This window comes from Vanacampus margaritifer, chromosome 1 (assembly GCF_051991255.1).
Source record: "Vanacampus margaritifer isolate UIUO_Vmar chromosome 1, RoL_Vmar_1.0, whole genome shotgun sequence".
NCBI classification, from domain to species: Eukaryota; Metazoa; Chordata; class Actinopteri; order Syngnathiformes; family Syngnathidae; genus Vanacampus; species Vanacampus margaritifer.
Window position 1 is genome coordinate 39,465,082 of NC_135432.1, and position 14,550 is coordinate 39,479,631.

At 40.4% G+C, this 14,550-nt stretch overlaps 1 protein-coding gene across 1 annotated transcript in view; it reads right to left on the reverse strand.

Annotated features, from left to right (window-relative positions):
• Positions 1 to 264: 264 nt before the first annotated feature.
• Positions 265 to 14,550, reverse strand: part of LOC144040638 (ADP-ribosylation factor-like protein 8A) — a 42,171-nt gene continuing 27,885 nt past the window's right edge. Inside the window, exons 5-7 of the mRNA XM_077555008.1 lie at positions 5,552 to 5,619; positions 5,405 to 5,475; positions 265 to 1,273 (exon numbers count right to left, since the gene is read on the reverse strand). Of these exons, the coding sequence (XP_077411134.1) occupies positions 1,221 to 1,273; positions 5,405 to 5,475; positions 5,552 to 5,619 (192 nt within the window). The 3' untranslated portion in view covers positions 265 to 1,220. The remainder of the gene's footprint in view (positions 1,274 to 5,404; positions 5,476 to 5,551; positions 5,620 to 14,550) is intronic.

A 14,550-nucleotide genomic window follows, 5' to 3' on the forward strand; every position in this document is an offset into this window, starting at 1 on the left:
CACGTTGCTGTTGCTTCCCTAAACCCTTTAGAGCAGCAATAGGCTATGCAACCAGGACCTACCCAATAAAAAGAGGTTTGGCGGGGTGTGCTTCAGAACGGGTAGAAGATTGGAATCTGAATGAGTTCACCACTTGCTCAGTTGCCCCACTCCATTGTTATCTTCAATGACGATAGCCTCTACTTCTGTTACCTTTCAGGACACGTCTCGTAAAACACTGACACTTGATGGGGTCAAAATAAACAGTGCACAGGGAAGAAAAGACACATTTTCATGTCATACTTTAATTTCTCATTTCATTGTGTGACATAAAAGGCATTTCCACCTAAATAAAAACCCATAGATATTTGACGTACTCTTGAGAGGTGCCGACTACGTTCACTTTGTTACAAGTTGAAAAGTTTTGTTACCAAGGGTACACGTAATTTACTCCTTTACGCTTTTGAGTTTTGACAAAATTGACACGTCTCCTGAGCACATCCCATCATATTTTTTCATCATTTATTAAATCAACGTGAACCCAACTTACATTTCTCACATTGACTTGGAAAAGACACAAGTGGACCACGTTTAAAATGTTCCGACATCTTCCAAAACCAATGGGTCTGATTCAAAATGATTGATAAATAAACTTTTATATTATTGACACAAACAGCATGATCTTCATCACATGACTCCTGCGGCCAATAAGTGAAGAACACAACAATAATAAAAATATAAAACACAAAAAAAAAGCTGTTACACATGAAAACCTTTTCAACATTATTGTCATTATTATCTTACAAAACTAAACCAGAAGTGCAATAAAAACATTTTTGAAGGGAAGGAAACATCAAACAGAAAAGGAGATGACAAGAAGATGAGGTGAACCATGACGGCGGAGTGAAAGAGGTGGTCCAACTTTCTCGTGTGGTTCCAGAGGGACGAGTCAAAATGGCTGACTCACCGATGATGTCATCTGCCAACAAACTTTAAAACGCTTCTTTGCTTTAAGAAAAACTTGACTTGGTTAATTAAGATTAAACGACCAGCAGAGAGAAGGGTTTATTTGTGATGTTTTCCCGTTTCCTGTCTGCTTTCTGTAAGATGCAGGTGGTTCATGTGTAGTGTCGTTTAAGCAACATGGGAACAAACATGAAGATGAAAGGATGAGGTGGGTGGGGCTTGGTTTAGTGTGTGTGTGGCCAGGCTGGTTGGGGAGGTTTAGGGGTTGTCTACTCTCAGGAACTCCTCTTGGTCCTGGAATGCTGGATCAGCCATTGGAGGGTGATGTCTGTACACAGGAAACAGGAAGTCAAGGGATGAACAAGAAATTGTCAAGCGCTGCAACATGGTGCCGCGAACAACATCTGGGGTTGCTTCGGAAACTCAAATCTCCTAACCTTTATGCCACCTATTATTAACCTTTGTTGTATTACGTCATCGGGTCAAGCAGAAATGACGAATGATGAAAAGGTGGGCCTCTTAGGATTCTCGTTCTTGCCTAGGAAATTTCCTTTCCTATCCGAGGGAGCTGAGCGGAAAGTACTTGGAGGATCAGAGCATTCAATTTCTGTAAATGCTTAGGAAAGGAGGTGCCTGGATATCATCTTTAAGTCACCTTTAGCAAAGGTTACTTTCGAACAACCTTTATGAAAAGGTATTACCAATAACAGCAATTACGGCAGCAAAATTTGAATCAATAAGTAGTTGACAGACTATATAAAGACGCTTGAGGTGTACGCGCAAGACTTTAAAAATAATGTTTAAAAAAAACACAAACTTAACTCATTCACTCCCAGCCATTTTCACTGAAGCAACCATGTTCGCTCCCGGCTGTTTTACTGGATTTTGAGTGATTTTGCAAGGCCCACGGAATATTGTGGAACCAACCTGTTCTTTCATCAGGAAAAAAAACAAACATTTCTATCTGTTTCCATTTTGCAGCAATTAGCATTAGAATATAGCAAAGTTTCATCATTATTCAATAATCTGTTGAAAACAGCTTTTTGCAACATGACCCTGGTTGATCTCTTATACTCTGCTGCCACATGCCGGCCGTTTTTTGTAACTATCATTGCTTCCAGCATTCTCTTCAGTTCAGAGGCTGCATCAAAGCCTTCTGGATGCTCTAGCATAAAAAACAACATAAATAAATACGTCTTTGAGAGCATGGTAATATTTAAAATAGAATGTATTTATATATTTTTGGGAGCAAATGAGTTAAAGGGACAGTAACGTGAAAAATCACCTTTGAGAGCTTTAAACCATGTTAAAATGCTAATTCCTCACCAAAAACATCAGCGAAGTGGTGTTTTCCTCCATTCTTCCCTCTAAAAGAAATTCTAGGTTATTCTGCTCTCCAAGCACCATCCCCTCCCAACCTGAGAAAACGAGTGGGTACTGACCACCTATGCGGACTAAAACACGCTCACTTTCCCTGAGACCTCCATGCTTGCAGGATAGTGAAAACTAGCCTTTATCAGTAAATGTTCTGTCCAAATGAATCAATTATCCTTCACATTTGGAATGCCAAAGTGCAATAATAATTGGCAGTCTTAAATTCCCAGAAAGGTTGGGGCTGACACTTGTGTAAACTACAAGTAAAATTTCTGCACTGTCTAACCCAGGGCTGCCCCAGGGCATAGGCAAATTAGGCGGAGGAGGCGCCAAATTGTAGGGCAGGAAAAAATTTTTTTGCCCCCTCAGGTTTTCTAAAATAATATATGTAAATGACCCTGCTATTATTATTATATTTTTACATTTTTGTATTGCAGAATTGTGTTGTTTTATTGTGCTATTATAATATAGTTGATACTTTTATTTTGAAGGATACAGGAAAAGGTTTCATAAACTGGTAGGAACTGAGGTAAGTAACCAACGTATTTAGTAGCGCCGTCTTCCAAGTGCAGAGAAGACGTGTGCGCACCACAGGAAATCAGAGAAAACGTAAGGTTCGTATTGAAGCAATGTTTCATTGTTTAACTAATTTGCTATATTTCATGTTCAATGTGTAATTTACTGCATAGTAAAACATTATCATTTTGCCTAAGGCACCAAATCACCTAGGGCCAGCCCTGGTCTAGCCTAACTGACCTAAGAATTTCTTGCGCAAGGAGCCCTTTTGTTTCAAATGTTTATTGAAGAATTGAACATCCATCCAATTTGCACATTTAAAGAAGACGCGGTTGTACTGCAAGGGCTGGCCGGTCTTGCATGGCCACTCAGAGGAGCTCAAACGCAGCTCTTAGGAGGGGCGCGGCAACTAAACAGGAAGAGGCGGGGTTATACTGAACCGGCCGTTCTACACACAGATATATGATCATAAACAACTTTTCATTATTTACTAGAGCAGTGGTTCTTAACCGTGGTCCTTGCGTACCCATATCCAGCCTGGTTTTCAATGTCTCTCTCAACCAAATAACCATGGAAAATAGGGTGGATAGGGGTACTCAAGGACCGAGGTTGAGAAACACTACTAGAGAATGGGCATTTTCAAAATCAACAAAAAACATCACCATTGATCCTTCACAAAAACAATTAGTATCTGTATGTTCTTCATTTTATTAATATTTTACAAGTAAAGTCCGCAAGCCAGAGACTTATGTCAGCAATACTCACCAATATCGGCATCGCACGATGACATCAGTTAGGAAAAGTGGAGTTGAAATTATTTGAAAGCATGCTGTCCTTTCTTATGTTTGAAAGAAAACACCTTTTCATCTCTCTTTCACACGATGACATAATCAACAAAAGTTAAGGAAAGGTAAAAAGTTGTATGACAATTGTTATTAAATGTGTTTTTTAACATTACTTTAAGTCTTGAGCGTGCAACTCAAGCGTCTTTGCGCAGTCTGTCAACTAAGTCGGTGCCCTGTTGCTTTAAATCTTGCTGCCATAAAGACATGTGGGTAATATTCTTTTGTTAAGGTTCATCAGAAGTAGAGGTAGCCATATCATACCTTCTACGATATAACCGGTATATTTTTGGGGGTGATAAAAATTTGAAATATTTCAAAATTGACAATGCAGGGATGTGATGACGTAATCCGTAACATCATACGTCATTGCGTCCATTTGGACGTACACGCATTGTTTGCTACTGCATAACAACAATGTCAAGAGAGCGCGAGCAGCCAGTTCTGTCACGTCTCCAGCCTTAAAAGATGATTTAGTGCCTAAAGTGGGAGCCGTGGGGAGATTGTTTGGTTACAGGAGGTCAAGTATGATCAATGTGGCGCCCTAGACAAGATTTTATTTGGCGCCCCCTCCAACAACAATTTATATAGCTTACAAGAGAAGTTGAATTTTTAACATTGTCTATAATCAGGGCTGGAAAGGGTTACATTTAAAATGCATTCCTTTTACAGTTATGTTATGTGCTAAAAAGTTAGTTAGTAATGTAATCCAAGTACCATAATATTTAAGTAATGTAAAACTTGATTACTTTGGATTACTCCAATACCAAGAATGCTCATGAACACATAAAGAGATCACTCTGTTTTTGCTCCCATTTTTTACGAGATGAACTCAAAGATCTAAAACTTCTTCCACATACACATTTCTCTCAAATATTGTTCACAAATCAGTCTAAATCTGTGATAGTGAGCACTTCTCCTTTGTCGAGATAATCCATCCCATCTCACAGGTGTACCATATCTAAATGTTGATTAGACGACTAGATTATACCACAAACTGGTTTCTACCAAATCATCCGTGATTTTTTTTTGCCTCCACGACACAAGGATCAATCACGCAGTAGAAAATAATGGACTTTCTTGACTCATGCAAGAGCACAAACCGGTATGGGAGCTAAGGTTTGTTTTCTCTTTGTATTTATTCATTAAACTTTAAGCAGTTATGTTTAAATTAGGCCTCACAGGGTAAACACTACCTGGCCATTTTTTTCTTTTACATTTTAAGCTATGTCACTTAAAAGTTGTGCTATATTTGTACTTTGTTTGCATTTCAACTGGGGAAAAAAGTTGGCTTAAATATTGTGTGCAATACAAATGCTATTATTCCGAAGCACCCATACCAAAATTATTGCTCAGAAATTATTACCAATATCGTCAAAAATAGTCACCGCAAATTTCTTTGAAATATCGTGATATAATTTTTAAGCAACATTACCCATCCCTAGTCAGAAGTAACCTTTGCTAAAGGTGGCATATATGCACCTTTCTGAAATATTTGTACAAGTCAAATGCTCCTAATCCTCCAAGTACTTCCGGGTCATCTCGCTCGGTTAAGATACTAAAGGAAATTTTTTAGGCAAAAACGAGAATCCAAAGAGGCCTCAGGTACGTTTACAACAATGACTACATTGGTGTCATATTTTAGATGCTATGTAAGGCCAATGGCATGTCATTTGATCAATGTGCGTTCTGTCGGTGTGTACAATAAAGACATCTGTGCATGCTACCGATGTTGTCCTTCTCCTTGCATGAGATAGAGTAGCAGCAGATCTCTCTGTCCTGGATGGCCGACAAGTTCCTGGAGAACACAAACAAACCACAATCAGGAAGTTAAGGGTGGGGCTTGGTGTTTCAACAGCTCATTGGGATCTTACATCCTCTCGATCAGCTCCTTTTCATCCAGAGCTCCTGGCAGGTCCCGCTTATTGCCCAGAACCAGAACCTGAAGAAATAACACTATGTAACAGCTGTCAATTACTTCTTGAGTCATTATGATTGACAGAACATGCTTTCAAGAAGATCACAGAGCTATCAAGCCTGTCAACGTATCCAAATTCACTTCCAAAACAATTTGTCAACCCCAAAATTTTCTTTACAATAATATGTAGGGTTGGGCGGTAATACGGTAATAAGGTATTCCGCGGTGTCTAAAATAGAAACGTGTCACTTTAAAAACAGTCATTTAAAAAAAAAAGAAGAAGATGTGTACTTGTTTTCAACTTAATAGGTATAATAATAATAATATAAATATAATAATAATTAGTCATCATGTGACAGCCTATAAGAACAACTAAAGACAAGATGGCTAGCCGAGCAGCTCGCGACGCAACTACATTGGTCTTAAAAAAAAGACGCCACTTCTGCAACTTGGCAGTATTTTGGCTTCAGGCCCAATGAAAAAAAAATGAGGCGGTAGATGTCGACGAGGCAATATGAAAACTGTGCATGAAGACGGTAATTGCGCAAAATATAAACACGTTAAATCTCCGTACTCATTTGAGGATTAATCATCTGCTAACTACTGCTAAATTACAACTGCCACAAGCCCTCCTGCTGATGATTCTGATGGCAAAGCTACCACTGGGGCAACTTACACACAACCATCTATAATCGGGGCATTTGCGAAAATACAAAATATAAAAAGGACAGTGTCCGCTGGAAAGTCTGCACTGATGCGGTGACAAAGGACTTGGGGAAAGAAAAGTTCTCTTTCCACACGGTTAAAGCCATCATTTAAGGGCATCATAAAATAAAAATAAATAAATAAATAAAGACACTGGATGCCCAGTACAAGCTGCCTGGATGGAAATATTTCTAAAAAAAAAGCAATTTCAGCAATAACGACGGACAAACACTGCCAACATTGCTGCTACAATCAGGTTCTTGCAGTGGCCGTGGCTCAGCTGTTTTGGTCACAATTTTAACTTGGCTATTACAAATGCTGTACAGGACCAAAGGCAAAAGACAGAGCTTATGTCGTAATATTATCGGGGCCTTTTCGCACGGCTGGCATCGGAAAAGTCAACTTCACAAGAATCAAGTCGAATTGAGACTCTCTGATCATAGTCTCATGACGGGAAGCAGATATGAAATTGTTAGCCTCACAACTTGCACCTTCCTTGACCCTCAATATTGTGGAGGTTATGAGAGTGACAAAACGACTTTGGCTGAGACAAAAACAGAGTTGGAGGCCAAGATGGTGTTCCTTGAAAAAGGCCAAGCATCTGGACCAGTAGCCATCAGAGTTGAGGAGAAAGAAAAAACATGCCGATGCACGGGCCCTGGCCCCGACCTCACGGTGGAGGAGCAAGCTGGAGCAGAAACCTTTGCCTATTATCGCAAACCCATCATTCAGGGAGACAATGACCCTCTTCTCTAGTGGAAATGTAATGGAGCCACACGCTTTCAATTGATGTCGAGGGTTGCTCAAAAATAATTATGCCTTTGTGCCACAAGCTGTCTCCGTCATAGCAGGTCTTCAGCACCGTGGGCCAAGTTGTCCATCCACAATGCTCCCCGCTCAAACCAGATAAAGTCAATATGCTGTTTTTTCTGGAAAAAATCTTTAGTAAAAACTTGAACTTGATGAGAGAGACGTTTTTTGTTTGTCTGTTTTTTGTGGTCATGATGGAAATAAACCTGACCGTGCCAGTTGAGGTCTCATGCATATTTTTGTTACTGCATTTGTTGTTGTTAGTTTTTAAATTATTTCCGTTTTTATTATATTTTTTTGAATAATTTTGTAATAATTTGAATACTGTTTTATTTTTTTAATATAGCTGGAAGAACGCACTTCACGACACCCATATATATAATTTTTTTGCTATACAAATCTGTTCAGCAACTATTTGCATGTTCAAATTTTTTATTAAAAGTTGTTAACGTACATGTTTTGTTGTTTTTCAAGCTCATGCTTTCACTTCTGTTTGTGTCATATAGAGAGGCAATTAAGACTCGTTGCAAAAAAGGTGCGAGGCTGCGAGTGAATTTTGCCGGGCGGTCAGTCATTTTTGCCAATGGACGGACTCGTTATTTAACTGAGCTTCCGTTGCCTCACACAGGTGCCTCTCCTCCTTTTTTTCCCCTTAAGTCTTCATCAAAACCAGCAATCCAGCATCCCAACATTTTTCCATAAAACATGGGTATATATATATATATATATATATATATATATATATACATACATATATATTGGTTTTGTGTTGTTTGTGTGATAAAGTAAAGCTTATAGAATGAAAAAAATCCTTGCCTTTGCAACCATGGAGCACCCAAATCCCAACAAAATGTAACCTCCAGAACACGAGAGAGAGGAAAAAAACATGACAATATTACCGTATACCCCGGTGTAATGAGGAGATAGTGAAACGGTGTCAAAATCTTTATACCGCCTAATCCTAATATATGTTCTATGTGCCGCCACTAGGCTAAAAATGTGTGATTGCTGAAACGTTTTTTTTTTTTTAACGGTTTATAACTTTTCTTATTATCATACCATTTTATTTTGCTCGCTTTTTTTGATGTGCCAAAACTCCCACATAATACATCCCATTTACACTGTTCAAACTTGCTTAAAAAATGCATGCCATCATGGGAATATATTATCGGATTTCACATTACTTAAGAGTTTTTGCACAATTTAACATTTAAAGTCAGATTTCCTCCATTAATTTTCAATGGGACAGTCGTTCAACTTTTTCTAAGTCAAATTTTCAACGCCCACTTCTATACATACAAACTTATCATTACCAGCTGTCTGATACTGCTCGGTGCCACAGTTGGTAAAGTGCATTGTCCAGTAACCATGAATTTGTGGGCTTCTTGTGGCAGTTCACGGTAAATGGCGTTGTGACTCCAGGCTTAACTGGTAGGGGATCTCGGAGCTGCAGTGGTCCCCAGAGGCTTTGCCCTGCTGCCTTGCAGGTGAAATTAGGAGATCCAAAGCTAGGGGAGCCCACCCTGAGAGAAAAGCAAGCTATGGCGACAAGCTTTGAGGCGGCGTCTGACAGACTGGATGACCGGTTTCCTGTAGCAAGGGGAGATGCCGTCTTGGGACTTGCCATGCCACTGGATTTCTTCTTCTTGCTAAAATAGCGACATTGGGAATAATGCAGTCTCTATCTCTATGTCACGTTAAATAATTTCAACACACAGGTACCTACTACCGCTGGTTGAGTCTTCCACCTATACCCCCTTTTTTTTTTTTAAACAGCCTTCTGCCGACGGGGTGCCTGGTGATGGGAGCAGGGATGAATGACCTGAGAGCTTCTAGTCAGTCCCTCACACAGCAGCAGCACGGTATTGGTCGCTAGCAGCTGGGATGAGTTCCCGGCAAGACCGCTGTGTGTCTAATCAGGGGCTACACTGCTTAGCCTGAAAAGGAAAGGGCTGAGAAAAGGTGGCCCAACATTGCCCCACTCAAATTGCTCCGGGATAGGCTACCGCACCTATCAGGACATTCCACTTGCGGTCGAAAAAGAAATAGAAACGGAAAGCACATACTCCTACGGATTGCAGCATGGAATATAAGAACCCCCTGCACTCTAGCCACGTTACCAACAAGCCTAAACGTTGGATTGCACTGGTTGCAACAGAACTGAAACGATACAACATCGACATTGCTGCCTTGAGTGAGACAAGACTCCTCGGCAAAGGATCTCTTCAAGAAGAGCGTAGTGGCTACACTCAACAGATGGCAGGAATCTCCATGGTGTAGGTCTAGCAATAAAGAACTACCTCCTACGCAAACTGACTGAAACACTTATTGGCATTAGTGAGAGACTTATGTCTCTGCGAATCTGTTGTTGGGAATCAACATGCCACCATCCTCAGTGCTTATGCACCTACACTACCATCTGAGGAGGAAGTGGAAAGATCTCTTCTACCAACAGCTGGATGATGCTTTCATCAAAACCCTCAAGAACGACAGAATTCTCCTCTTGGGGGATTTCAATTTTAGAGTTGGGAACAACCATGAGGTTTGGGAGTGGTCGGACGCCATGGAGTCGGGCATGTAAACGCTAATGGCCTTAGACTTCTCAATCTTTTCGCTGAACACTGCATAACTGCATAACTAATACCATGTTTCAATTAAAGAACAAGTACTAGAGCTGCAGGCAGTTATAAAGGGCCCTCGCAGCCCGGGCCACTTTGGGGTACTTGCACGTTGATGGACAATTATGAATTCATGTTGAAAAATGTGTATCTGTGGTATTGACTGCAATACAAACCTTTTTGCAGATACGTTCCAATGTTCAATATTGGTGATTCCGCCAATATTTGTAGACTGTTAACATTTACAACTTATATTTTAATGAAAACAAATTCTCTGCAAATGCCTTACTACCCTTTGTTATCATGAACAAACTATGCCTTCATATCAACAATTCATTTACTCATTTTTTCAATCCCTTAAGTGGCAACACATCATGTTCAAATGCTAACCATGTTATCTGCTAACATTTGTTATCATGAACAAACTATATTTTTATATCAACAATTCATTTACTCATCTTTTTTCAACCTTTATTCTAAAGTGGCAACACATTATCATGTTCAAATGCTTACCATGTTATCTGCTACTATTTGTATATCAAGAACAAGTATCATTTCATGTCAACAACACATAACATTTTTCACCTGATAAAGTGACCACACATGTACAAAATGTTTCAAGTAACATTTTATTTGTAAATTTACTCTAAATGTGAACAGGTCTTTAACTTCAGTATGTTTTACATTGCCAATTATCATGTTCAAATGCTTACCATGTTATCTGCTACTATTTGTATATCAAGAACAAGTATCATTTCATGTCAACAACACACAACATTTTCACCTGATAAAGTGACCACACATGTACAAAATGTTTCAAGTAACATTTTATTTGTAAATTTACTCTAAATGTGAACAGGTCTTTAACTTCAGTATGTTTTACATTGCCAATCTAAAATCAAAACAGATTTAGACAAATGGCTTTGACGATAACAAAAATGTGTACTACCTTTCCAGTAACAGTATTAACAACTTGAAAACAAAAAGCGCTTTGAACAGGCAGCCCTTTTAACTAACTAGTACAATGTAGATGTATGGACCGGTTTGGTTTCCTAGGTTCATCTCTAGGAAGAATTACTTTAATTAGAAACAATAAATCAACACACACACACACACTAAGCAACTGGAATCACAGATGTGTTAAATGGAAAGAACATTTAGACACACACACACGCGCGCACACATGCACACAAAATAAAAAATATTTACAACCCCTGCCCAACTTACCTGCGCACAACATCTTGGGGCCCAAAATAATGACAAAATAATTGTTCCTCCAAATGGGCATTGTAATTGTTCTCAGTGTTGTGGTATCAACATCAAAGTTTGCCAAAGTGATTAGTCGAAGTGCACTCTTGTTCAGTCAAGTCTACTGCAGTTTACAGGCCTACTATGACAGTGAGGTAGGATCTTGAAAGTCTAGCTACTTGGAAAATGAGGCAGGCACAAGTTCAGATCAAGGGTTGCTCACAATCTCCCTTGTCATGGAGAACTCATCCAGTTTTGACCTTTGTCAATGGTCAACAACCTAGCCTGTATGCAGTAAAACAAGACTATTAACTGTACTGCTCAAATATTGATTACTCTCCTATCTATACATCACAGTAATAAAAAATAGGTATCAACATACGCTGTCAAAAACTGTATTTGCAATAGGTTTTTATTAGCGACCATGCTAGCGGTCAGCAACAATTAGCGCATGAGGCTAACTCACCAAAACGAGTCAAAAGACGATCGAAACTTCGACACACTGTCCCCCAAACTCAGTTTCCGCTGATTAAAAAAAAAATTAAAGTGTTCATTGACATATTTTTCTGCTTAATTCACTCAATGTTTCTCTTAGGCAAAGAAAAAAAGGCGGGACAAGATCCGCCCAGCTGCTACGGGCCTCACGGAGGCTTCTCAGATGGGCCGCTCGCAGCCCGCTTCGCCAGGATGCTCTGGCACACCCCTGGCCAAGTGGCCTGCTATATCTCTCCCCCTCATTCATCTGACCCTTCAGAGGGTCCTTCTCGAGGGTCACACGTTGTTGCTGGTGGCCCCTCTTTGGCCAGCCCAGACTTGGTTCCCTCTTCTCCGCAGTCTCTGCTCCTCCGAACCGTGGATCCTGCCCAGTCGGTTGGATCTACTGTCCCAACAGCGGGGTCAGGTTTGGCATCCTGATCCCCGCCGGCTCCATCTGTGTGTCTCCCTGCTGAGGGTCGAAACCCGTTGCTGACTGAGTGCTCTTTTTCTGTTCAGCATACGATCCTTAATGCCAGGGCTCCGCCCACTTGTTCACTGTATGCTAACAGGTGGAAGCTGTTTACGGAGTGCTGTGCAAGGTGCAGGAGGGATCCTGTGACGTGCCCTGTTCCCACTGTTCTAGAATTCCTCCAATCTGTTTATGATAAGGGGTGTTCCCCTTCTACAATCAAGGTCTACGTGGTGGCCATTTCGGCCTGCCATATTGCAGTGGATGGCAAGTCTGTGGGTTGCCATAGCCTAGTGGCCTCCTTCCTCAGAGGTGCCCTTTGCCTTTGTTCTAGGAATCTGCCTCGAGTCCCCGCCTGGGACCTTTGTCTGGTGCTTGACGCACTGTGTAGGTCCCCTTTCGAGCCGTTGACCGAAGGGAACTTCGCTGGCTGTCTTGCAAGACGGCGTTTCTACTTGTGATAGCATCTGCTAAGCAGGTGGGGGAACTCCACGCCCTATCTGTTAGCCGAGAATGCCTTCGTTGGCATACCTACGTCGACGGATGGGGATGACGCTCCAGGTCTTAGTTGTCTTGTGAGGGCGCTTTGCTCTTATTTGGATGCCACGTCATGTTTCCGTACATTTACCCAGCTTTTTGTGTCTTAAGACGGCCCGAATAAAGGAGCCGCTGTGTCCAAGCAACGCCTTTCCCATTGGATCGGGGAGGTGATTCGGCAGTCGTATCGGGTCTCTGGTCGTCCCCCTCCTCTAGGGGTGCGCAGTCACTCCACCAGGGGAGTGTCTCCCTCATGGGCTGTTCTGAAAGGAGTGTCCTTGGAGGACGTCTGTGCGGCTGCTTCCTGGTCGTCGCCTTGCACGTTCTCCAGATTCTACAGTTTGACAACACTCGAAAAAGTTCCCAAAAGTAAAGCTTTATGTGATAGGTAGCTTGTTGTGGTTTGGGGTTACTTCCCGCTCCAAAAATTGCATGGGAAGTCAGCGAGTAAACCGAATCTAATAAAAGTTATGCAAAGGAAAAAAGGACTTAAAATATAAACATACTCCAACCCTAATTTCTTGAGAAGGGTACTCCTCTTTTTGATACAACAGCTCCTCAACATACGCATTGACAGTATGCATGTTTCTGGAGTAAACCAGCTCCCAAAAGTTTACAGTGAGAATTAACCAAAATTCTTCTTTTAGATGAAACACAAAACATATAAAATATGTTAACAGACATTAACGTAATACAGAATGATTGTTTTTTTGACCATTATTGTTTGTACTAAAAAAATGTATGTAAATGTAATAAAAAACATACATTACATACACATTAAAAAATAAATGTGCTTGAATCTACAAAATGCATGTACAAGTCTGTGAATGGGTGAAGTACAGACACATATAAAACATAAACAAAGCAAATTGACTTTAGCACTGTTTGTGTCTTTAATTGAAATACTTCAAAATGGAGCTTTTGTTTGCTGAGAAACAATCTTATTGTCCATGACCATGAGGCTATTTTTTTTCTGTGCAGACACACACACCACGCCACACACGTTATAGTAAGCTAGCCAATAGCAGCACAATAGAGACATTAATATTAACACTTGTTTCCCTCGTTAGCACGTAGCAACAAACTCTATGGTTTTGTATATATATATATATATATACGACAATCAAAATATATCTATATACTAGAAATTGTTCAGTATATATTGTTCAGTTTGGGGGTTCTGAAGCACCCCCAAAAATGGCTTAAATACGCGTCTGATCTACAGTAATTTTTGGACTATAAGTCGCTACTTTTTTCCCTTGCATTCAAAGGTGCGGCTTATCCATCAGATCACAAGGGGGCGCATAGTAAAGGAAGCGCAAGAGCGTCAGGCAGAGCAAAACAAACCAAGTGAGCCTAAATACAGTAAGACAGAGAGAACGAGAGTTAGACAATTTGCGGCCTCATTATGGAAAAGAAATTAGTGGAAACCCGGTGCGGTAACATTAAAACACCTGCGGCTTGAGACTTCCAGGAAGATGGCGGAAAGGGTAGACGTGTAGCGCGTAGCTCTCCAAGTCAGCAATATAAAACCCGAATTAAATGACAAAACTCGTACTGAAAACGACATCAAATCTGCAATGAATAAAGCTGGGGTGCGGAAAAGCCGAAACCCTGGGATGTGAAACATGGACACTTTAACGGTCGTCATCTTAACCCCTGGGCGTCATTTGTCCATTTTCTGGCATTTTTATGTTTTTCTGTGTTTCATCAAAGAAAAAGCATTTGAAAAAAATACACTAGGGACCTGACATTTCACCAGGATTGTTAAAAAATGTAGAAGTTCAAATTGGCGCCATGCTGTAATTTATAATTATTACCATACAGGAAGGAGAGATTTACACGAAATTCTTGTAATAATGGCCGATTTTGGCTCATTGACTCCCATTATAAATCACAGTTTTTGATATGCTGTAAACCTGATGTTCTTCTTTGACGAGTCATAAACATGAAAATAGAGGAATTTGTGTGTTGAGAGTGTTAACACAAAAATCCACTAGATGGCGCCAACTCAAAACCTTTCACAGAAAGTGCCTGCAACGTATACTAAAAGTAAACTGGCAGGATCGTGTCTCAAATTTGGAGATATTG